Source organism: Bufo gargarizans, chromosome 9, assembly GCF_014858855.1.
Source record: "Bufo gargarizans isolate SCDJY-AF-19 chromosome 9, ASM1485885v1, whole genome shotgun sequence".
Taxonomy (NCBI): Eukaryota; Metazoa; Chordata; class Amphibia; order Anura; family Bufonidae; genus Bufo; species Bufo gargarizans.
The window spans coordinates 103,344,896-103,370,702 of record NC_058088.1 but is presented as its reverse complement, the minus strand read 5'-3'; the positions used below and the strand labels follow the sequence as shown (position 1 = coordinate 103,370,702).

Below are 25,807 nucleotides of genomic sequence, written 5' to 3'. Positions count from 1 at the left end.
GCCGACTGATTCAAGCTGATAGAAGAGCAACGTTGACTGAAATAACCACTCGTTACAACCGAGGTATGCAGCAAAGCATTTGTGAAGCCACAACACGCACAACCTTGAGGCAGATGGACTACAACAGCAGAAGACCCCACCGGGTACCACTCATCTCCACTACAAATAGGAAAAAGAGGCTACAATTTGCACGAGCTCACCAAAATTGGACTGTTGAAGACTGGAAAATTGTTGCCTGGTCTGATGAGTCTCGATTTCTGTTGAGACATTCAAATGGTAGAGTCCGAATTTGGCGTAAACAGAATGAGAACATGTATCCATCATGCCTTGTTACCAAGGCTGGTGGTGGTGGTGTAATGGTGTGGGGGATGTTTTCTGGGAACACTTTAGGCCCCTTAGTGCCAATTTTTTTTTTTTGCTTCTTAGAATCCTTATACTGCGATATATTAATATATAATGCTAGTAGTTAATTGAAAAAACAGACTTTTATAATATGTAAATTACCTGTCTACCAGCAAGTAGGGTGGCTACTTGCTGGTAGCAGCCGCATCCTCCTTTCATAAAGACGAACCCTCTTCATGTTGATTGACAGGGCCAGCGAACGCGCTCGTCTTCTGGCTGGCCCTGTCTGCGTTCATAATCTGGCGCCTGCGCCGTACCTGTCTTCATTCGGTGCAGGCGCACTGAGAGGAGGACGCTCGCTCGGCCGCTCCATCCTCAATGCGCCTGCGCCGATGACATCACATCTACACCCGGGGCAGGCGCACTGAGGATGGAGCGGCCAAGCGAGCGTCCTCCTCTCAGTGTGCCTGTGCCAACTGAAGACAGGTACGGCACAGGCGCCAGATTTTGAACGCAGACGGGGCCAGCCAGAAGACGAGCGCGTTCACTGGCCATGTCAATCAACATGAGGAGGGGGCGTCTTTATGAAAGGTGGATGCGGCTGCTACCACAAATAGCCGCCCTACATGCTGGTAGACAGGTAATTTACATATTATAAAAGTCTGTTTTTTTAATTAACTACTGAACCAAAATGAGTAATAGCATTATATATTAATATATCGCAGTATAGCCCAAAAAAAAAAAAAAAAAGACTTTAGTGGGGTGACAGAAGCCCTTCAATTTGAAACAATTAACCTCCCTTGGATGTGGTCTCTCTTTCTCACACTCCTTCTCCGGCGTGGAACCCTGATTCGCCGATAACATGGTAGGCTCAGAAAAGAACATCGAAAGTTTCTAGGGTTTACAAAGAATGGTGTGAAAAGGGAAAAACATCCAGTATGCGGCACTCCTGTGGGCGAAAATGCTTTGTTGATGCTAGAGGTCAGAGGAGAATGGGCCGACTGATTCAAGCTGATAGAAGAGCAACGTTGACTGAAATAACCACTCGTTACAACCGAGGTATGCAGCAAAGCATTTGTGAAGCCACAACACGCACAACCTTGAGGCAGATGGACTACAACAGCAGAAGACCCCACCGGGTACCACTCATCTCCACTACAAATAGGAAAAAGAGGCTACAATTTGCACGAGCTCACCAAAATTGGACTGTTGAAGACTGGAAAATTGTTGCCTGGTCTGATGAGTCTCGATTTCTGTTGAGACATTCAAATGGTAGAGTCCGAATTTGGCGTAAACAGAATGAGAACATGTATCCATCATGCCTTGTTACCAAGGCTGGTGGTGGTGGTGTAATGGTGTGGGGGATGTTTTCTGGGAACACTTTAGGCCCCTTAGTGCCAATTGGCAATAGTTTAAATGCCACGGGCTACCTGAGCAGTTCTGAAGGCAAAAGAGGTCCAACACCGTATTAGTATGGTGTTCCTAATAATTCTTTAGGTGAGTGTATATCAGGTGTAAACACAACATACGGGCAAAAATATCTCAAACACCAAAGGCTACTTTCACACTAGCGTTCGATCGGATCCGTTCTGAACGGATCCGATCATATTAATGCAGACGGAGGCTCCGTTCAGAACGGATCCGTCTGCATTATATTGGCAAAAAAAAGCTAAGTGTGAAATTAGCCTGAGCGGATCCGTCCAGACTTTTACATTGAAAGTCAATGGGGGACGGATCCGCTTGAAGATTGAGCCATATTGTGGCATCTTCAAACGGATCCGTCCCCATTGACTTACATTGTAAGTCTGGACGGATCCGCACGCCTCCGTGCGGCCAGGCAGATACCCGAACGCTGCAAGCAGCGTTCTGGTGTCCGCCTGCTGAGCGGAACGGAGGCTGAACGCCGCCAGACTGATGCAGTCTGAGCGGATCCGCATCCATTCAGACTGCATCAGGGCTGGACGGAAGCGTTCGGGTCCGCTCGTGAGCCCCTTCAAACGGAGCTCACGAGCGGACAGCCGAACGCTAGTGTGAAACTAGCCTAAAAATGCTACTAAACAAATAGTTCAAGGCAGGCATTTTTGAGGATCCTATTTTGAGGCCAGAAAAAAACAACACACAACACAACTTTCTTCAACTAATAGATGTTTCAGATGGGGTGTAATTATTCATTCTAACTTTCCAACTATGTTAATGCATATGTTATCACACACGTGTTGTATATGTATCATTTGATTAAAGGTGGCTGCACGTATGTTTTTTTCCGCATGGATGTTGTGCATAAAAACTGCAGCGTAGTAAAGTACCAGCAAAGTGTATGAGTATACAAATCTGATTTACACTTTGCTTTTTCTTTGCGGTACGGAAATTGATCTGTGGAATTTGAAATCTGCAGCATGTCAATCGTTGCATTTTTTTTTCAACTTTTTTAATGTAAGAGTGAGATCTGTGGAAAATTCAAATTTGCACCAAAAAAAACGGATAAAAACCACACAAAAAAACGCAATAAATGGTAAATTTATGTGCTTTTTTTGGGTTGCACATTTTCTGCACACAAATCTGCTTCGTGTGCAGGTACCCTAAAAGTCTGACATTATAGAGTCTGAAAATATTGTCTGAAAATATAGACAACAAGGTGAACGCTGCTGGGATATCCCATGACTGGCTGTGATAAAAAAAAAAGAGCTACAAAATTCACACATAGCAGCTTTTTTATAATTTTGTTTTCAGCCATATCCAGGAAAGGGCCTTCTGTCAGCTTAAAATACCCTAAGAGGGCTTATAAAATCAGATAACCACTTTAGAAAATGACTCACATACTCCGCTTTTCTCCACAGAACTTTTCTTGGGTATAATGATGTAGTAGTTTAAGGGCTGTATTACACCAACAGATTATCTGTCCAATCAGACCACTAGTTGGTGTGTATAACAAAAGATCTGTGTGTGTAAACGGACGTCTGTGAAACACCAATGATTGATCAGATAATCTGTTGGTGTAATACAGCGCTAAGTTTGCATCATATTTGCCTGTTGTAATCATGGCTGACAAAAAAGTTTCCCAAGTATTTCATAAACAAATGATCAAACCTGACCCTCCTTAAATCAGATTATACACTTAGGAATGTCCTCAAAGGGATTGTCCCATTTATTATTTACCCTCCACCTAGTGGTATTTGAGGAGAAATCTATACTCGCCTGATCCCCGCCATTCAGTGGCTTCCATGCTGTCTTCACTGAATTTCCAGTCCCTGCCTGTCAACTTCCACATGGACAGGGTTATGTGCACCACTGCAGCCAATGACTGGCCTCAGCGATGAAGGGTCCTCAAGCAGCATCTAACTGTTGAGTCACATGCCACTTGGGGACACATCACTGCTGAGCAGTGAAAAAATCCAGCAAACTGCCAATGTGTTGCGAACTATTCTTCTTCTTTATTTCTCATAACTCAATTGATTATTTCATATTAACGCGTTAATACGCCATTAAGGATCACTAACTTTTCACAAAACTTTTGATATGTCAAAAGTCTAGATGGGTGGGGGTCTGAGTGCTGAGAACAAGGGGAGAGAAGTGCATACATTATGTGCTCTCTCTCCTCCCTGCACTTGTCACGATTCCATCCTCGGCAGCCAGGAGACAGCGTACAATATGCCATTTGGATTTGAAGTTACTTTTGTGTTTAAAAGGGGTTGAACCCGGACAACCTCCATTTTCACCCAGGCAGCCCTCCTAGATCGAGCAGGGAAAGGGCTCTTTTGTTTATAATAACACACTGCCGCCCAGCAATGTGTCCAGTGACGTTACTGGCTCTGATGGGTGGGCTTTAGCACTGCCCTAGCCATTTTACTGGCTAGGGCAGCGCTAAAGCCCACCCATCAGTGCTGATGACGTCACCGGGCTCCCTGAGCAGCCGAAAGGAGAGGCTTGACTCGCCTGCAAGGGACCCGGTACGTCACCGAGTATAAGAAAACAGTCACTTCCGGCTAAGAATTTCCTATATGAAAACAGGGCTTCATAAATATGTGGCAAAGGTAGGACATGCATGTATGTAATATGTATGTCACTCTAGTACTATTACACCAATGTACCCAATCCCGGACAACCCCTTTAAATATTAAAGGGATTGAGGGAGATTTATCAAAACTGGTGGAAAGGAAAACTGGCTTAGTTGCCCATAGCATCCAATCAGATTTCACCTTTCATTTTTCAGAGCTCCGAGGGAAAATGAAAGGTGGAATGTGATTGGTTGCTATGGGCAACTAAGCCAGTTTTCCTTTTCACCAGTTTTGATCAGTCTACTGCTTGTAAAATGTGGCCAGCTGATTTTGCTGGGGGACGTCAGAGCCATACTGATGGGTGGCCATCCATGTAATACAAGAATGACTAGTCTGCCTTTTGCAGCCAATTTTTAAGAAAGAAAAAGAATGGAAGCATATAGTCTGAATTCACATGTCTCAGATTTGCAGCAATTTACAGTACAATACACGTAAATGGTATCTGCACATCCTCACCCACATGTAGTGGAAATGAAATTCAAGGAATACTGTGAATTTTCCGGCATGTGAATTCTGTAATGGGTTTCATAGACTTTCACCCTTTCCATCGGATAGGATGAAATCTGCTGTAAAACTATCTATAAAATCCACATGTGGATTTTCCTGAGGCTTCGCAGCTATGTAGCACATACCCCTTGGATTTAAGGTCATTATTTTTGTTAATTTATTAGAGGTTCGCTCAGGAAAGACAATGAAGCAGATTTATAGCAGTTCTGTAGATATAATCTCACCGGATTACAATGGTGCCCTTATTTGTTGAGAAATGGGCATTAAGTGCACTCCTTTCTCTGGCCAGCCCTTACCTTGGACCAGGCAGTAGGCTGGTAATCACGCTTGGCACTGGATTTCTCAGGCATGTGATGTTTGTGCACATACTGGTGCATGAACAGTGCAGCCCAGCTCCAGGACGCAAACAAATGGTATATATCTCACCGGATTACAATGGTGCCCTTATTTGTTGAGAAATGGGCATTAAGTGCAACAAGAGCATTTGCCATTGCACTCAAGCCCACTCCTTTCTCTGGCCAGCCCTTACCTTGGACCAGGCAGTAGGCTGGTAATCACGCTTGGCACTGGATTTCTCAGGCATGTGGTGTTTGCGCACATACTGGTGCATGAACAGTGCAGCCCAGCTCCAGGACGCAAACAAATGGTCCCTGCACAAAACTACAGAGCTAGGCAAGGTTACATATCTGGCTCTGTCATATCAAATATCTGATGTTAGGCACAAGGAGATCAATATCGACCCTTGTTACACTCAATGCACATTTGCATAATGATGAAAAGCAGAATCTTTCTGCAGGGTATCCACAGATCAAAAAAAAGAGGTCATCATTGCAATCAGTTAAGCTCTACCTATTTGGCACTCGGCTTGGTTACATGATTATGTCATCACAGAGCTGTGACAAATCCCTTTAAAGTCTACAGTGTAAAATAAAACACCATTTTAGTGGCATTATGTGGGTCAGTGGCATTTATTTTTATTTATTGACGTTTTTTCCATGGGTTTCTCTACAGAAACGTGTAAAATAAAAATGCCACCATAAACACCACTAAAAATGCCATATTAGGCCCCATTCACACGGCAGTATGACAGCTGGGTCCGTGGTTGTGTGAATGGGGCCTAAAGCGAATGCTACATATAAACAAAGCTGGTGTTTTTTGTGCATTTTTAAATGGCAGAAAACTAAACTGTGTGAAAGTGGACGTAGGCTGCATAGTAAATCTCTAGCAGATACTTTAGCCTTGCATGATCTTGTCACTTATGCACAAGTAGACACAATACCTTTTTATTAGGATTTTTTTTTTCTTCCCTTTTATTTTTTCGACCCATTTGCTTGCAAGAGGCATGTAATTGAGGCATTTTAAAGTAATCATTTAGAGTGTTCTTTTAGTCTTAAATAAATGCACTTATCCTCTGATAGCAATGGAAAATTTTGTTCAAAGGGCAGGATGTGAAAATAGCACCAAAAATGTCAATTCTTATCGCTTATCCCTTTTTAACAAAAAAATAAAATAAAAATTACAACAAACACTGGGAATGTATGGCTGCAGCAGAAAACAGGTACAATATTTGGCTGTAGTTTTGCAGCTGTTTTATGCTAAAACTGCACCACGGTAAAAAAACAGGCCCATTGTGCTTACAACACGTTAAATAGAAAAACACCACACGTTCTGTTCAAGGTTTCACAGGCTTCAGGGCGAGCAAGGTTACATTGTTACTAGAAAGTATGGAAGGGGAAAGGGACTTCTCGTTTAGAAGAGGCTACAATCTTCTATTCATCTTGCTTCCGTTTTGGCTTCTTTGGATTTCGAGAACGACTCTTTGCTTTGCAGAGTGGGCAAATGGGGGCATTGCGATGGATCTGCTGGTGACAAGACAAGCAGGCCTGTGGAAATAAAATACATGTTTAGAAGATGCATTTTTTATAGCCATCAAGTTCATTGCTTACATGACCTAGGTGCAGCTCAGCCCCACTGAAGTGAACGCGGCTGAGTGGTGGTACAAAGGACAACCAATGTAAGGACAACCAATGTACGGCGCTTTGCTCGTGAGCTGAGAGAAGGACGCGGTGCTACTGCGAGTGCTGATGCCTTTTCAAACAGCTGATCGGCGGGGGTCACAGGTGTTAGACCCCCCACCGATCAGATACTGATGACCTATCCAAGAATTGAGGGAAACCCCTTTAACATAGAAAAAGAGTCATTCTGTATCACAATTGCAGAATACACATTCCTAAAGGCTTGTGATACAAAACAAAGTAGCTGACCATACATATTATATTATCGGTTACCCAAATTTGTGGTGCCTACTGCCCAGCTTAATACATAGGGTTTATTATTTGAGGATAATGTAATATACTCTAAGAGCACATAGCCACATAGACAGAGAGCCACCGCATATCAGTCTACTATGGAGGACAAGGAAAAAAATTTATGAATGGAACCAAAAGCTGATGAGACCTCTGATACCTCCATAGAGCAACATAGTGGGTTGAAAAACACAAGTTCATCCTGTAATGTTGGCTTTATAATGTTGACGTTAGAAGCCAAAATTCATTATCGACTTCAAATCTGAATAAATTCCTGCACCAACAACCATTCTCCTCAAATCTAGAACACATAGCTAGTAAAATTAAAATCTTTTGAAAGATGAACCATAACTACATCCTATGACAGAGCTCCATAATCCTCCACGCAGGTGGTAAAACATTCTTGCCTCTAAATGAAGAAACATTTGATGACAGACTATGATTTACGGCAGTACTCCCAACCTGTGGTTCTCAGGCCATTTTCAAACTACAACTTCCAGTATGCAGCAACAAACTAATGCTTAATCCCTCAACAACCAGGCCTGTTTGGGTCTTTATTTTTTATTTTCATCACATTTTAAGTGATCTAACTTTTTTATTTTTCTATCGACATTTGAAGTCTTGTTTCTTAGTGTCATGGTTGTATTTTTCAATGACAGCAATTTGAGGTACTTTTATTAGGGTTTTTTTTCTGGAAGGAGGAATGTAAAAGACATATTACCTCATATTCAATTAGTCAGTACCATTACACCAATAATAAATTTGTGTAGGTTTTTTTTTTCCTCCTACTTTTACACAATAAAAACACTTTTTCCATTAAGTTTTTTTTGTGTTGCAATATTCTGAGAGTATCAATTTTTTTATCCCTTCATCCACAGAGTTGTGCGAGTTTTTTTTTTCAATTTGGGGTAGATATAAAAAAAAAAAAAAGCACCATGCAGTTTAAATAACGTGATAATTTAATAGTTCAGGTCATAATGAATGTAGCAATGCCAAATATATGTATTTTAACACGAGAATGCATTTTAATGGGGGAAACATATTTATTTGTATTTTAAACTTTTTTGAATTTTTGTTAGTCCCACTATAGGACTTGACCATGCATGAGCTTGAGTGCTCATATAATACACTGTAATAACTCTGTGTTGCTGACAGAGCACTTCCGCCTGGCAGAGCCTAAGAGGTTTACCAAGATGGCAGACCTAGGGGCCACTGGCTCCCATAGAAACCCAACGACACCTTACAATCAAGTCATAGAGAAAGGAGGGAAGATGACGGGGTGACAAAGGCAGCCCCGTCTGTCCATCTAAGGTCTGTCACTGACCACACCATCTAAGGTCTGTCACTGACCACACCATCTAAGGTCTGTCACTGACCACACCATCTAAGGTCTGTCACTGACCACACCATCTAAGGTCTGTCACTGACCACACCATCTAAGGTCTGTCACTGACCACACCATCTAAGGTCTGTCACTGACCACACCATCTAAGGTCTGTCACTGACCACACCATCTAAGGTCTGTCACTGACCACACCATCTAAGGTCTGTCACTGACCACATCATCTAAGGTCCCGGCTGTTGCAGCAAAAGCTTCCATGGTGATCGCATGGGCACAGTTCCTGTACTCATAGGATCACATGTTTGACATTCTACAGTAAATACAGAAGCAAAGGAAAAAAAACGCAAGAGCACAAAATTTCCCTATGCTATTATAGTACATGGTATATGGCGTTCAGTAGTTGGCAAAACCAGATGACACTATACCTTCATGGGAGGCGGCTGCTGGCGGAATGTAGCTGTCTGTCTGGTATCCTGCTTTCTGGCTACTTGTAGCTGCTGGGCAGCTGCGGCGGCTGCTGCCAGGGATTCTGGTATAGGTGGCTCCTGGGGCTCTGTTTGCCACTCGGCTTTCTGTTTTTCAAAATAGCTACAAGAAAAGTACAAGTGTTAATTTTCATTCAAAACCAGTGTTACGTTCCAAAAAGCCTTGTCAAGAAATAGACTAGACTACTGTTATTATCTATTGATCGAATAATTGTCTATGGTATGGTGAATGTGTTACCCATTGTAGCAGGCGACAACTCTATTGCAAAATTATAGTAAAGTTCTAGTCACTTGGCTAGGGGATGAAGTTCAATACGGAAAATCCAGCAGAACAACACATGAAAGTGCTAGAAACAACACAGTAAATTCAATTGAATGTGTTGCCACTAGAGGAAGCTTATGAGTGTACTGGATCTGTTTATATATAAAATGAATGACACTGTATTCAGTAAGCTTCCAAGCTCCCTCTAGTGGCAGCCACGTTCATGTTATACTTCAAAGCTATCTAGCTCTCTCTCTCTCTCTCTCTCTTTATAATATATATATATAAAGAAAAAGAAAAAAAAAGCAGCACACATTAAATGCAGGTGCCTGCGACCAAGGTCCCAATGGCATATATAAAAGAAAAAAGGCAGCACTTCAAAGGTAACGATGAAAAAAGTGGATGGTTTATTGACCCATCTAGCAGCAACGTTTCAGATCTCTCTATGGAGCCTTTGTCCAGCTGAATAACATGTGCATAGTATCATACATAAATAGTGCAAACAATTTACATAATCAAAATCCATGATTAGTTAATAAAGTGCAAAATAAATCACAAATGAGACATTAAAAACATAATTCAACGGTCTGACCATGATTATATCAAAAATGCATTACTCGTGACCACATATAAAGTGCATATCATGATAACAAACAGTGGTAGTGTAGGTATAAATACATGATTATCAATAAAAATATACAAGGTGATCAGTAGGTGTCAATAACAACTTGATTAAAACCTTAAAAACATGTGGAGTGGTCACGTTCGGTCGTGATGGCACGATGGAACCTGCTTGGTGTCCGGAAAAGCGGCCTGCGTATGCGCCGCTATTCGTGCTCTCGCGAGATGCCAAGCAGGTTCCATCATGCCATCACGACCGAACGTGACCACTCCACATGTTTTTAAGGTTTTAATCAAGTTGTTATTGACACCTACTGAGCACCTTGTATAATTTTATTGATAATCATGTATTTATACCTACACTATCACTGTTTGTTATCATGATATGCACTTTATATGAGGTCACGAGTAATGCATTTTTGATATAATCATGGTCATATGAACCACTTACTCCAGAGACAGCTTTTCCTCTTCTTCACACAGGTCCGGAAGCCTCTGTAGACCAAGAGTCATTCTCAGGGCATCTACATGCTCTTTCAAAGGTTTGTATTCTTCATGCAGGCGTCGGGTGGACTCTAGCAGTTTGTTCAGGTCATTCTCGGACTGCTTGATTGTGTTTTCCATCTGCGGTGAATAAAACGTGAATATCACAATGGGTTTTTTGGTAACCATAATGACAATGTCAGACACATGATCGCTTACTTACTTACTTATTGTTTTAGTCCTCCAGTACTTACTATAATGCAGAGAAGGGATACGTACGAATGCCCTCATGAATTGGCATTTATTTTATAAAGGTGCAAATTAAGGCTTTATTCACACTATAAAAACTATATTTGATGATTTTTAATCCCCTACTAGAAAACGTTTGAAACACCTTTTGGATTAATGGTAAACCTCATATAACTGTTTTGTCCTACAGTATTTTTAGCAAAGACGTTGCCTACAATTCTGTGACTTCTACCATTACATAAGTGACACGTTCTATTAAATTCTGTGTTCCCTAATAGCACAGGCAACTTCAGTGATAAAGCCGTATAACTGCCACAAAGGCTAATGATACATTTTTCTTAGTGAGAGAAGTGAGCACTTCAATTTAAAGGGGTATTCCAGTTATTACAAGTTATCCCCTATCCACAGAATAGATTGGTAGAGGTCTTACCGCTGGAACCCCTACGATCACACCTCCTGAAACGAACGGAGGTAGGCGGAGCTACTGCCGCTCCATCTCTACAGGAGTGCCAGAGACAGCAGAGTACAGTCAGTGCTTGGCTATTTCCGGAACTCCCATAAGGAAGAAAGGAGTGGCAGATTGCAGGCCTGATATGCTACTCCATTCGTTTCAGGTGCCTCTTGGTGGTACTGGGTACCCGTTCTCATGAAGTGGGAGAGCCATCAGTCATTAAGAGGAGCAAGAGGTAATTTGTATTTAGCTCTAATACTGCAGCTAAATACTTTAAAGGGTGTATCCTACTTAGATGAAGTTATCCCTGATCCACAGGTTAGGGGGATAACAGATTGGTGGAGATCCGACTGCAGGGATTCTCACAGATCACAAGAATGGAGGCCCTCTGAGAAGAATGGAGTGGCAGGTTGAGCGTGCACTCTCTCTATGGGACTGCCAGAGATAACCAAGTACAAGCACTGGGCTATTTCCAGCGGTCCCATAGACAAAGGGAGCTGCAGTGCTCATGCTTGACCTGCCACTCCATTCATTTTGTGGGGTGCAGCCAGGGCCCCTGTTTCTCTTATCAGTGGAGGACCCAGCAGTCAAACCCCCACCAATGTGGCTAGGGTAAAACTTCATCTAAGCAGAATACCCTTTTGAGTAAATATGAGGTGGTATGTCCAATCTAGTCAACACATTTATAATCACTTTTTAGCAACAGAAAGGAATTACTGTGCCATTTATAAGGTCATATATTGTTACAGCGGTCCCAGGTTTCTATAGTCCAGTAGAGCGGACTCACCTCCTGTTCTCCCCTTCCCGGCAAGCACAGCTGCTGGGGCTGCTCTGTCCCTCATAGCCTGCTTGCCGCAAGGCCTCTCTTCCTCTCGCCATAGGACAGCCTCTGCATCTTAAAGGGACAGCATGCCGCCTAATCTGCCCCATCCTATAGCTGGCTTCCTTGTGGTACTTAAGGCACCTTTCCCTTGGAAGGGTGCCTGAGCAATGGGGTACTAGCCTGAAAGTATCCTACAAAGGTGTGCTATAGTCGCTGTCTGCCTATGTCCCGACTTCTGTCAGTTTCCTGGATTGTGACCCTTCGCTGCCTGACCTACCCTGACGTGTGGCTGGCCTCTGCATTGCTCTTTCGCCCTGATCTCACCAAATTGCTCGTACTTCACCTGCCCTGATTTTGGTTTGTCCCCCGACTACAATTTCTGACTGGCCTCTCGTGCCCTACACTTGTGTCTCTGACCCCGTAGGTCTGCTGTCATATATAAGCTAACCCAGGAAGCAGCAGCCTGGTGATTCCCCTGCAGCGAATTCCAGATCCCTAATAAAGGGTGAAGACCAGGGGACTGCCAGGATAATGCCCTTAGATTCAGCCCAAAGTAAAAATCTGTTTAGGTGACACAGTGGGTCCACACCCACTGCCGTAACATATATACTTTGTCTGTAAGTTATTTCTTGCACCACAAAATCAATAAAAAATACATACATCTGATATCAATAACATTCTTCATAGCCACAATATAATATAGCTGAATAAGCAAAGCTAACATAGGCGGAAGCGCCAGCATCAAGCTAAAATCCATCTACTTCATTTACATCTTTACATTACAATATCATTGCTGCAGTCCACTTACGTGTTTAGAATCAGTGGGCTCTTATGTAGTCTGCTAACTTTTGCATGGGCATATTCTGACAGTTTCTAGCAATCCCTGCCATTGGCGAAACGCGAATACCAAAATAGTGCGTGCTAGCATTGCTGGCAATAATTATTAATGGGAAGTAATCCCTTCGGAATAAATGCTGTTAGATGATTGAGGTAAATGAAGCAAAGCTTTACGTTTGGAAATTACAACACCGTGGGGATAATGTCACAAACAATTATGCTGCGATGACATTTAACCAGCAATTTGAATTCTGGTATGGATGACTGGAGAGGGAGCTGAAGCATTAAGAGATATGGCAATCTATGCCTGTGACCTGAAAATTCAGCTTTTACTGCACAGCACAGGTACAATGCAGATGTCATAGCTGCCATACGCATTAGGTTTCGAACCTGTCGATTTCAGTAGGACATCCAACCATCTAATGTGCATGGAGGACTCCCAACTGTCCACGACAGCAGATGTCGGAGGAGATAAGGATCGACCAGTTGGAACTTAACTGCCCAATCCTATTGTTCTTGGGAAAATAGGTGGCCCACCGGGCTGACTGGCAGCAACTTTCTGTTATCCCAATTTAGGGCATGTGTCCTCTGGGCCGAGCCAACTGTATATGGACAAGTATAGCACATGCGCCATCTTTTTTGCGGAACTGCCACACAGACATATGGATGCGGACAGCACATATTGAAATCAATGGATCCACATCCAATCTGCAAAAAGAATGGATCAGATGTGGCAAAAAATATGGTTGTGTGCATGAGGCCTAAGAGCCTTGACACTTCCTTGTTTCCTGCTGTACATGACAAGGGCACGGCCACATGTTTGGGTTTCTTGATGCAGTTTTGGAGTGAATAAAAAAAATAAAATAAAAAATAGCTGTCAATCAAACAAGGGAAGGAGGGGCTTCCTGTGTACATTGGTGGAGCTAGGGTGCAATGAAGGGATAGTGTCAGCCCTTGTTGCACTGAACAGCAGCAGCATATTAGAATAATAAAGGTACTGCTGTAATACTCTGGGCTTGGTTCAATAAGCTACATCATGCTGAAGGGCCCCCTCTAACCACAAAAGCACTATACGTACATATAGTACAAGGGCCATATTTTTTATCAAAGAGAACTGAAAAGTTATTTAAAGTATATCTGTCACGGCTCTATGTATTCTCGGAGACAAAGCTGCTCAGAAGCACGAGGGGGTGGCTCCTAATTATATAAGGGCCCTATTTTTTCTGTCATTAGGAATAATAGAAGAATAGACCCATCCTTGCCATATGTCCTTAGAGAGAACTGCATATTTAGGTCCGCTTTAACATGCAGTCTTCAGAAAAAAAAAAAAAAAAAAATCACATAACGCCTTTCATTTTATTAGAAACAAAATGATTGGAAGCGTTCTACTCACCAATCAATTAATCAATGTTGGAAAGTCCAGAACTGTGTAAACACATTATATCACCCGCTGATCCAAGGAGTGCTCTCAGTAAGAGCCAAAGGAATTCCAAGGAGGCATTTGGCCTTTCCACTCCATTGCTATAATTATCTCTTTTTTTTTGCTATTAATCTTTACCCCAAAGACAATAATGTTAATGCTGATAACCTGTACATGACACATGGCTCTGGGGCACACAGAACACAATACAGCTCTACACATGCACTTGAATGAAGTCATACAGTATCTAGTCATTTCCTTTAAGCGCAGACTGGTTCTGATAATGGTGTAAAATATGAAGTGAGGGTCCAGTTGGGGACTTAGGCCTCATGAACACAACCGTATCTGTTTTGTAGACCATGGATCTGCAGAACTTGGATACCAGCCATGTGAATTCCGCACTTTCCAAGGGTCCTATTCTTGTCCATAAAAAGGACAAGTATAGCACATGCGCCATCTTTTTTGCGGAACTGCCACACAGACATATGGATGCGGACAGCACATATTGAAATGAATGTATCCACATCCAATCTGCAAAAAACATGGATCAGATGTGGCAAAAAATATGGTTGTGTGCATGAGGCCTAAGAGCCTTGACACTTCCTTGTTTCCTGCTGTACATGACAAGGGTACGGCCACGTGTTTGGGTTTCTTGATGCAGTTTTGGAGTGAATAAAAAAAAAAAGTTATATCTGTCCTATACTTTCTTTTCATGATCCAATCATGACTTTAGATCCCCAAACTGCATCAAGAAACCTGAATGTGAGATCAACATGTACTGACCTAATCTGATCCCCCTCCTAGCTTACAGTGGTGTAGCGTGGGTTGCCAGAACCTGGGGCAAGCCAAAAATTGCACCCCCTACCAGCCTGTGGACATGCCCATTTTTACAGATAATGTAATAGATCAGTTGCAGTCCTATGTAACACCACAGATAACACTGATAACTCTCTGAATACAGATAACGTAGTAGATGTCAACTGCAGTCCTATGTAACACCTCAGATAACACAGTGATAACTCTCTGAGCACAGATAATGTAGTAGATGTCACCTGCAGTCCTATGTAACACCACAGATAACAGTAATAACTCTCTGAGTACAGAGAATGTAGTAGGTGGGTGTGAGGCCCCAGAATTCAGAACACGCACAGTGTGACCTGAAGTCTGGGGCCGGAATGTGGCAGGGTGGGCCATATTCTCAATCTCCTCCCCCAACCCTACCGTGAAACAGATATGTAGATGGAAATTATTATTACAGTAGAATACTGCACCATACCTGTTACATCCAGTGACGTCTCCTGTGATGTAGACTTTCCTCAACGTCTTTATTCAGAGATAAGACCGCCATGATACCTTCTTTCAGCCGTTCCTCACTTTAATATCATCCTCATTTTCCTGGTGTCTCAACACTGTCATCCTGCTGCCCCCCAATACTGTGCTATAGCCAGACAGATAGTCCCCCATTCCCCATAATATTATTCCCCCTGTATATTATAATGGCCCCCTCTGTATTAGTATTATTATTAATATTAATGACCCTCTCTGTATTATTATAATTAATGTAATGGCCCCCTCTTTGGTATTAATGTAATGGCCCCCTCTTTGGTATTAATGTAATGGCCCCCTCTTTGGTATTAATGTAATGGCCCCCTCTTTGGTATTAATGTAATGGCCCCCTCTTTGGTATTAATGTAATGGCCCCCTCTTTGGTATTAATGTTTTGGGCCCCTCTTTGGTATTAATATAATGGCCACTCCACTCTTATTAGTATGAGGTCCTCGGTCCTCCTCTCTCTGCTCCTCCCCCACCCCCATAGTGCCCCCAATACCTCTGCAATTAGGGTACGGTACAAAAAAAATACTTACCTCTCTCCATTACAGCTTGTGGCGTCCCAGCGCAGGCGGTCACGAACGCCTCACTGTGCCTTCCCGCAAGATCCGACACAGGAGGTCACAGTAAGGTAATCGAGTCCTGCGTCACTCTACTGTCTTATAGGCTTTAGGCCTAGTGGCCTGAAGCCTATGAGGCATAACGGAGGGGAAGTGAGGGTCCACGCTACGCCAAAGGTTTCCTAAGGAATCCATAGCTAGGCTCAAAAACGAATAGAAACCTGTCCAAAAAAATAGGTCACTGGTCTATCTATAATATAGCATGCATTAAAGTGGGTTTCTATTAGTAGACATTTATGGATCATTCAATGTTACGTGCCATGCACATGTACGGGTGGCTAACCCGCATTTCTTTTCAGTTTCTAAAGGCACATCCCAGTTTTTGGGCAAGTCCCAGCAGTCAGGCCTACATGTATGGATGAAGAGGTCTTCTTTGACAAACCATCACTGTATGTATGAAGTAGAGCACATACCACATTGATATCAGCATGTATAAGCCTCAGCTCTTCTACATGAGCCATTTTTTCCTGAAGTAGAAGATCCATTTCTTGCTTATACTCCTTCAGGTGCCTCTCCTCCGACTCCAGAGACTCAAACTCTGCTTTCAAGCGAGCCTTTATCTTCTCCATCTGAAGAGTCTTGTTCCTAAAGAAACAAATAATGCTGCAATTATCCTATGAAAGACCAGGTCTTAATAGATGGATCATAATAAAGTTGCTTCCCACCATAGTCACCTGGATGAAGCATGAGCTCACACTGGGGAGGATGTATAAAAACTAGCATTTCATAGGCCAATACTAATCTGAAGTATGTTGGAGCAAAGTGCACCACATTATTAACAGGTGAATGTCTGTCACATATTGGGCTAAGGAAATAAAACCTACACCTTATTGTTATTAATCTGTTTTTTGATGTTGTTAAAGCAGAATGTTCCCATGTTAAAACCAGGGCAGAACTTTCTACCTATGGTCACCTTTCAGGGGTTGGATAGGTGATAAATGTCTGAATATTTGGGGCCCAACGGCCTGGACCTCAAGTAACTACTAGTTTGAATGGAGCAGAAGTCGAGCAGGCACACCGCCACTTCATTCAACGTCTTTCCCATAGATTCTGAATAGAGGTATGGTGGGCATGCACAACTGCTGCTCCCTTCAAACTTCCCCTCATTGTGGTTGTGCAGTGAGGAGGAATTGGGGTACTCAGGATGCCCATTATAATGATTATGAGGGCCCCCCATCAATTTGACATTTATTACCTATTCTATGGATTGCTGAAAAATGACGACTGTGGGACAACCCTAATCCAGTAAAGGTATACACATCGCATCCAGCCAGAACAAGGTCAAAGAGAAGAATCAGACAATCTCAGAGCTGTATTAGTGGCCAGTAGTTTCTCCAAATATTTTATGGCAGAAGGAAAAGATAAAAACATTCTAGATCTTTTCCGGAAGACACTAAAAGAACACAGGTCTATAAAAAAGCCCATACATAGATCATTGTACTGGGGAAAGCAGTTGCACAATAGGAATTTGACTTTCTCTGGATGCTGCAGATCAGACACGTCGATTGGATATGACCCTAGGCCGCCAGTTCGGTATTACTGCTCTAATGAGTGGCCTGGAACAACTGCCAAAAGAGCACCATGGCCATGCTTCCCTTCACTCACAATTGAAGGGGTTATTCAACCCTTATAATGACCCCCCCCCCCCCCCCCATGCCCGGGCCCCTCATTTAAGTTATATTTAACCTGCTCCCCGACACCCGCATCGCTCCTGATCTCCCTGCACGGCCACTGCTGCATTTCCCCATCGCAGGGTTCAAAACATCCCGCGAAAGGGTGGCAGGTGGATAATCGGTGGACCTCCAATAGCAGGCTGTGACCGAGACGAGCCCCCCTTCCCGTATCAAAAGATGCGGCTGCGGACGTGCAGGGATCAGAAGTGGCGCGGGTGCCGGGGAGCGGGGTAAGTATAACCTATATGAGGGGCCGGGCATTAGGGGGGGTCATTTTAGGGGTTTGATAACCCCTTTAAACATTTTCACATTTTGGAACCACTGAGACCCCTTGTTGTAAATAAACCCAGTTGGAGAATAAATGAACTAGAGCAGGAATGGTACCTAATACTTGCATCGTTACACAATGTTGAGGCAGTTCTACCACATGCTGTTACTGTTGGAGAAGACCAAAAGAGCCTGAGCATATCAAGAACCGGAACATAAATCTGCAGCTGTCCAAACAGGCATAGTCCGAGTGTCGGCCACACACACAGTACAAACCGTACATGCGGTCTCGTTATGGTATGTATATTATGGAAGCTAAATGGTATATAAGGCAGACTTACAGCGGGGGGCATCAAGAAGTTGTACCTTTTTGCACAAGCACTATTTGCACATTTTTTTTTCTCCTTTTTGTGTTTTACAGATACCATGTCAGCAGGTACAGGCTGCTTTAGACATGCTTTGGCTTGGTTGTCATTTGATGTAGACAGCAGCCAGGGACGTGCTGGCGTATCAGCAGGGAGGCCGTCTGCAGCCCTATATGTTAGTTTGAAGTGGTTATCCCACAAATTCAAAACAGTTTTTTTTTTTAATGAACATTTCTAGAAGGCTTGCTTCCCTTTCTGTGGTTGGGCAGCAGCTCATCAAGCACCTACATCTCCCAGAATGCACTGCAAATCTCTTGTTAACCCCTTCCCCTCTGCATAGATTATAGTCCCTCACATATACAGTAGTCCCAGAGAAAAATATAGTATACAATGCCTCCACAATTCCCTTCTCTGTCTAGAGAGATGTGGCTATATGTTTCTATGAATTTAGAAGTAGGGATAGATGGATGGATGAATGAATGGTGCCTGGGCCACTTCACTATGAGATCACTACGGCACTGAGCTACTAGGAAGAAAGCTAATATGTTAGTCCACCACTGAATGCAGAAGTTGGACCAGAAGAAAGAAAATAGCAGGGACACGACCAGACAGGAAAATATAATGTACCCTGTACAAGAAAAAAATAAAATATATACCGTATTTTTCGCCGTATAAGACGCACCGGCGTATAAGACGCACCTAGGTTTTTGGGGAGGAAAATAAGAAAAAAAATATTTTTAACCAAAAGGTGTGCTGTGGGTTTGGTGGGTTTGGAACTAGGTGGTCTGTGGATGGCACTATTACTGGGGATCTGTGGATGACGGACACTGTTATGGGGGGATCTGTGGATGACGGACACTGTTATGGGGGGGATCTGTGGATGACGGACACTGTTATGGGGGGATCTGTGGCTTGCACTGTTACAGGGGGATCTGTGGCTGGCACTGTTACAGGGGGGGGGATCTGTGGATGGCACTGTTATACATGTGTCATCCACAGACCCTCCCCGCCCATAACTGTGCCATCCACAGATCCCCCGCCGCTCCAGTATACTAATATAATATGTCTTATTCAATTAATAGTTATTAAATATGCCTCTTTATTCCTAAAAGTACCTTAAATCCTAAGCGCTTCAGTACAATGCCGGCAGGCCGGGCAGCCGGCGCGGCGCGTCACTCACTGACGTCACTTGCCTGCGCCGCCTGCTTCATTCATAAAGTAGGCGGCGCAGGCACGTGACATCAGGGAGTTACGCTGCCGCCCGCCCGGCCTGCATTGTACAGATGCGCTTAGGATTTAAGGTACCATTAGGCATAAAGGGGCATATTTAATAACCATTAATTGAATATGACATATTTTATTAGTACACCGGAGCGGCGGGGCGGGCCTTTAGTACAGTGACTGCACCGCCCCGCCGCTATTGCCGGCCCCAGCTCCTCCTCCCAGTCCCTCCCCGAGTCCCCGCTCGCTTTACATCGCTGCCAGCGATGTAAAACTGACTGCATTCGCCGTATAAGACGCAGGGGCATTTCTCCCCCATTTTGGGGGAAGAAAAAGTGCGTCTTATACGGCGAAAAATACGGTATATATATATATATATATATATATATAATTTTATTTTTTTATTGGATGTATATTGCAATAATACTGTCAAGGCAATGCCCAATGCATTTAATAATAATACTTTTCATGGGATAAAACTTTAAAGGTATTTTGTTGAGATAAAACACTGATGGCTATTCTTCATTCATGTGATTGGGAAGGATCATACCCCACCAATCATATATTGATGGCCTGTCTATCTGAAAGGACAGACTGTTAGGGCTGTTTCCCACGAGCGAGTCCATTGCGGGAATCACGATCCATGTGTGAGTGTGATCCTCCGCTCTGGACTTGCAGGAGCGCACGGCATTATACTGATTTATAATGCTATGTGTGTGTCTCTGCATGGCCTTTTTTCCACAGAATCATAGTGACATAAAGCTGTCAGTATGATTCTGTAGAAATAAGGTCAAGCAGAGGCACACAGCATTATAAATCAGTATAATGCCGTGCGCTCCTGCAAGTCCAGAGCAGAGGATCACACTCACACACGGAGCATGATTCCCGCAATGGACTTGCTCGTGGGAAACAGCCCTTAGGGTTGTTTTACACGAGCGTATGCCGTGTGGGTAATCCGCTGCGTGAAAGAGTGCCAAGCCGCGCTCTGGACAGCAGAGACACGGAGCATTAACATGACTGATAATGCGCCGTGATCTTCTTACTACAAAATCACAGTGAGATAAAGTTGTCACTGTGATTTTGGAGTAAAAAGATCACAGACAGGCACGGAGCATTATCAGTCATGTTAATAGTCCGTGTCTCTGCTGTCCAGAGCGGGGCTTGGCTTTCTATCACGCAGCGGATTCAACACACGGCATCCGCTCGTGTGAAAGAGCCCTTAGGCCCCTTGCAGACAAGCGTGTCCGGATGAGTCCTGGTGCATTGCGGCAAACCCGTGCGAGTAGGTACGCAATTGCAGTCAGTTTTGACTGCGATTGAGTTCCAATGTTCAGTTTTTATCGCGCAGGTGCAAAACTGACTGTGGTACCCAGACCTGAACTTCTTCACAGAAGTTCAGGTTTGGGTTAGTTGTAGTGTAGATTGTATTATTTTCCCTTATAACATGGTTATAAGTGAAAATAATAGCATTCTGAATACAGAATGCATAGTACAATAGGGCTGGAGGGGTTACATTTTTTTTAAAATAATTTAACTCACCTTAATCCACTTGTTCGCGCAGCCGGCATCTCTTCTGTCTTCTTTTGTAAGGAATAGGACCTTTGATTACATCACTATGGTGATGGATCATGTGACGGACCATGTGATGAGCGCAGTGATGTCATCAAAGGTCCTATTCCTCACAGATAAAGACAGAAGAGATTCCGGCTGCGCGAACAAGTGGATTAAGGGGAGTTAAATTATTTTTAAAAATTTTAACCCCTCCATCCCTGTTGTACTATGCATTCTGCATTCAGAATGCTATTATTTTCCCTTATAACCATGTTATAAGGGAAAATAATAATGATCGGGTCCCCATCCCAATCGTCACCTAGCAACCGTGCGTGAAAATCGTACTGCATCCGCACTTGCTTGTGGATCCTTGCGATTTTCACGCAATCCCATTTATTTCTATGGGGCCTGCACCAAAATCCATATGCGTTACATGCAGAGGTCATGGATTTGTTGCCAGTTTTACCCTATGCAATGAAATTTCTGCTGCATGTGGACGAGTGCTGGTAAAGCATAAAAAAGCATTACTCGCACAGATCCTTCACCATTCCGCTGCCAAGTCCATTGGACCACCCCAAAAAAGCTGTCTGCAGATGAGGTACTGGCTTACTTAATATCTGAGTCATGTCTCAAGGCCTATTAAGAGGGTCAAACATTGACTTATAGGACAGTTGCCTTACATCTGGTGGCATTGGAGGCAGAGCTTGATAAGAGACCATTTGCATCCCTTTCTTCCCAGAATTCCAGATGAGCATGTATGGCCGATAAGTCTCCTCACGCCGATTAAGGTGTTCTCTCCCCAAAGAGTCATAGTACCCCCCAAATAGAAGAACAAGAAAGCGGAGAGAGGGGCAGGGGACTGGGCAGCACCGGTACAGGAGCAAGCAGGGAACCTGTGAGGTACATACTGCTATTTGACCACCTTCAGCACTATAGTACATCACAGAAACCCCCTTTAATGATAGAACTCCATTCAAAATACCTGAAAATTAACATTTTATAGGATTTGCTGTGCAGTATGGTTTACCATGTAAACAGTCCTGGATACATTTTGCCACTACTAGGTTATGTGAATATGACCTAATAGGATATATGGGAATTGATGTATAGACGACTTTGTAAAATATATGCACATACATAAAACTGAAAGCAAAAAGTAGAGCCTTGAGGCGATTCCCGCTGACTCTGGTATAGCCATCATAATGGGCCAGTGAATACTAATCAGTGAAAGCAGATGCACTGAGGGCCTTCTATTGTCCCAGATGCACTGACTCTTGACTCCCAGCCATTGTCTATGTACAACAGACAATTAGAAGCCAATGAAAGGGGTGAGTATCCCTTGACTGGCTGCATTGTGACAGAAGTGAATATACTCCCCCATTGCTCCAGTCAAGAATTAACCCCTTTAGGCCTCTTTCCGACTAGCGTGACGGATTAGGTCCGGATGCGTTCAGGGTGCGTTCAGTGAAACTCGCACCATTTTGAAAGCAAGTTCAATCAGTTTTGTCTGCGATTGCGTTAAGTTGTTCCTTTTTTTTCCGCGTGGGTGCAATGCATTTTAAGGCGTTTTTACGCTCGTGATAAAAAACTGTTGTTTACAAACAACATCTCCTAGCAACCATCAGTGAAAAACGCATTGCATACGCACTTGCTTCCGGATGCAATGCGTTTTTCACTGAAGCCCCATTCGTTTCCATGGGGCCAGGGCTGCGTGTAAAAAAACAAAATATAGAACATGCTGCATTTTAAAATGCAGAACTGATGCGTGAAATAAAACGCTCATGTACACAGACCCATTGAAATCAATGGGTCAGGATTCAGTGCGGGTGCTATGCGTTCACGTCACGCATTGTACTCGCTCGTGTGAAAGGAGCCTTAGTTGAAGTGACTTAACCCATTAAGTGAATTCTCCCACACATCAATGTATTTTTACTCTTTATAATAAATAATGGTATTTAGATACAATAAGGCCTTAGAGGTGAAACTGCACTACTGAAATCGCCCTCAATTAACTGACTATTTGGAAAGATTTATTAAAATGTCTTTGTTGTCCTTGGCAACCAATCACAGAGCAGCTTTCATTTCCCTAAGCATTATTAGAAACGAAAGCTGTGCTATGATTGGTTGCTATGGGCAACAAAGGCAGTTTCTCCTACAAAAGATTTTAGATGCTTGACAATTGTGTCTCCCTATTCCTAGAGTATATAGGGGGAGATTTATTAATCTCCCCACGGTCTTAATCTGTCCTGCAGTGGTGTGAGATCAGTCACAAAAGCTGAAACCACCTCCCACTGTTTTCAATGGACCTCCATACCGCCGTTCATGCGGCCGCTGATGACTTACGTGTTGCTTTCCAGACCACACCAAGAACGGACATGTCTGGAAGCAGATTCTGAACGGACACAATGGGAAACGGCGGTGGAGTCTGTGGGCGGTTTAGCTCCATTCAATGGGGCTAAACCACAAGGAGGGCCCTGGCGCTGAAACTGAAAAACCGAAGCAAAAACTGTCAAAATCCACTGTGTGAACCTAGTGTAATAATTGTGACCCATGTCCGATGTGCAGCTTTTTTCTGCTACACGTGTTATTAAAAGAATTGTGCCGCAAAGGTCACACCCACAGCCTGCCTCCTCCTGCACACGTTTTTGGAAAAGTGGCGGAGAAAGCGAAAACCAAATTTGCAGCTTTTCTATGTCAGAAAAAATGTCATAAAGACGTAATAAATCTCCCCTATAGTGTACCTTATAATACCGCTTCATTATTGTATAGGAGATGATCACTGATGGTTTTTCACGCCAGGAAACAGGCGTAAATTTTGCCGAAAAACATCCTCTGGCTGCAGTAATTTGTACGCCAGGTGCACAGACTGCCGTAGATACGCCTAATTTATGATGAGGTGCACAATTCCTCATAAATTAGACAAATCTTACAGCAGCGTAGGGGGAATCTAAGACTGGCGTAAAAATCCGGTCTTAGTAAATGACCTCCAATGATTCTCTAAGAGGACAAATGATCGCAGCGCTGATCCCGCGTTCCCATACAGCAGAAGCGATTGCTGCATGTAAACACCTTCCGTTTTTAACGCAAGTCCCATTCTCTTCTATGGAGCCAGAACTGCATGAAACACGTGCAATATAGAACATGCTGGGATTTTTCCTGAACGCAGATACGATGCGTGAACAGACCAATGTGCACAGACCTATTGAATTCATTCATTGGAAACGGGTTGTTTTATCAGGAAGCATCTGGATTTCCGTAAGACCCATCCAGCTGAATGTGACTGGTTTTCAGTTATAGAAATTTCTGCAACAAAATCCGCAGCATGTGAATGCGCCCTTAGGGCTCTTTCCATCCGGATGTGTGTAGTCAATGGATCCGGACTGAATCTTGACCCATTCATTTCAATGGGGCCGTGCACATTGGCCTGTTCACGCATCATCTCTGCGTTCACACAAAAAAATATCGCAGCGTGTTCTATATTGTGTGTTTTTTCATGGGGCTTGTGTGGAAAAAAAAAAAAAAGAAGGCATCTGGATACAATGAGTTTTTCACTGATGGTTGCTTGGAGATTTAGATTTACAGTATTCAGTTTTTCTTCACGCGAGTGAAAAAATAAATAAAACGCATGCAATCCAAATACAATATGGACATAAAAAACGCAATCGCAGAAAAAAACTGATGCTTTTTTCCTGAACAGATGCTGACACATCGCCCGCAGGAAAGATGCTTTAGAGTTATTTTTCAGAAAATGCTCTGAATTAGGCCTGAGAAATCAACATTGATCAAAATAAATAATAAACTAATAAACATATAAATAAAATATTCAAAACAATAAACATCAATGAATACAAAGTAAATTAATAAATATTCATTCATAAAAAATAACTATAAATAGAAATAATGGGAATAAATAGAAATAAATATACATTAATAAGCAGAAATAAATACATAAACGAAATTAATAAATACATTAATAGATAGTAAATAAATAAAAATAAATTAATGAATAAATACAAATAGCTGAAGAAGCCTGGGCTACAGGATGTACGTGGGGTGAAGGAGCTGAGTGCAGGTATACGATGCGGCAGCTGCCCCCCATGCCGGGGTGTCCTTGTCACCTAGGTGGAGGTAGGTGCACAGGGCTCATCACTACCTGCCGCTGCTCCAGAGATTAGAAGGAACAATGAGTGTCCTCACCTGATCTCCTTGATGCTCTCCAGCTTACACATGATCTCCTGCTCATCGCCCATACTCGGCGCTCTACAACACAACTGTGCTCCGAAACGCAGAAGAAAATCCAGCAAAACAATACAATGGACAGAACTGTAAGCGCAGGCTGCGATCCAGCAAGTGACGCTCCCAGGTGCTGCCGGGAAATGCAGTCCGCTCTGACATCTCCCTCCAGTCCGTGCGAGCCGGCGGGACTACATCTCCCAGAAGACACCGCGCGGCTCCTCTCCCCTCACTTCCTGCTGCCTCTCAGCCTTGAGCAGAATGTCCCAGGGTTAATCAATTTGCCTGAGCTAATGATGTGAAGGGGCTGACAGGAGAGGGGGGCGGCGGATCATCATATATTAGTCTTCCTAATGAGTGTGTGC

At 43.3% G+C, this 25,807-nt stretch overlaps 1 protein-coding gene across 2 annotated transcripts; it reads right to left on the bottom strand.

Moving 5' to 3' along the window:
* Positions 1-6,409: 6,409 nt before the first annotated feature.
* On the bottom strand, positions 6,410-25,566 carry ZC4H2 (zinc finger C4H2-type containing). 2 transcript variants are annotated; one of them, XM_044306586.1, is made up of 5 exons: positions 25,407-25,566; positions 16,546-16,717; positions 10,372-10,544; positions 8,978-9,140; positions 6,410-6,787 (listed from the first exon to the last, which is right to left on the bottom strand). In XM_044306586.1, exons 1-5 carry the CDS (start codon positions 25,457-25,459, stop codon positions 6,674-6,676), a joined length of 675 nt encoding a protein of 224 aa, XP_044162521.1. In that variant the 5' UTR covers positions 25,460-25,566; the 3' UTR covers positions 6,410-6,673. The 2 variants fall into 2 exon arrangements, with proteins under 2 accessions (XP_044162521.1, XP_044162522.1); XM_044306587.1 differs by lacking the exon at positions 8,978-9,140.
* Between the last annotated feature and the right edge of the window lie 241 nt (positions 25,567-25,807).

Coding starts and splice junctions, on each gene's coding strand:
- ZC4H2 (XM_044306586.1), bottom strand. CDS start 25,459: ATGGGCGATGAGCAGGAGATCATGTGTAAGCTGGAGAGCATCAAGGAG. Junction 10,545..16,545: donor TACATGCTGATATCAATGTG/GTATGTGCTCTA, acceptor TATTCACCGCAG/ATGGAAAACACAATCAAGCA. Junction 9,141..10,371: donor GAGGAAAAGCTGTCTCTGGA/GTAAGTGGTTCA, acceptor CTTTTCTTGTAG/CTATTTTGAAAAACAGAAAG.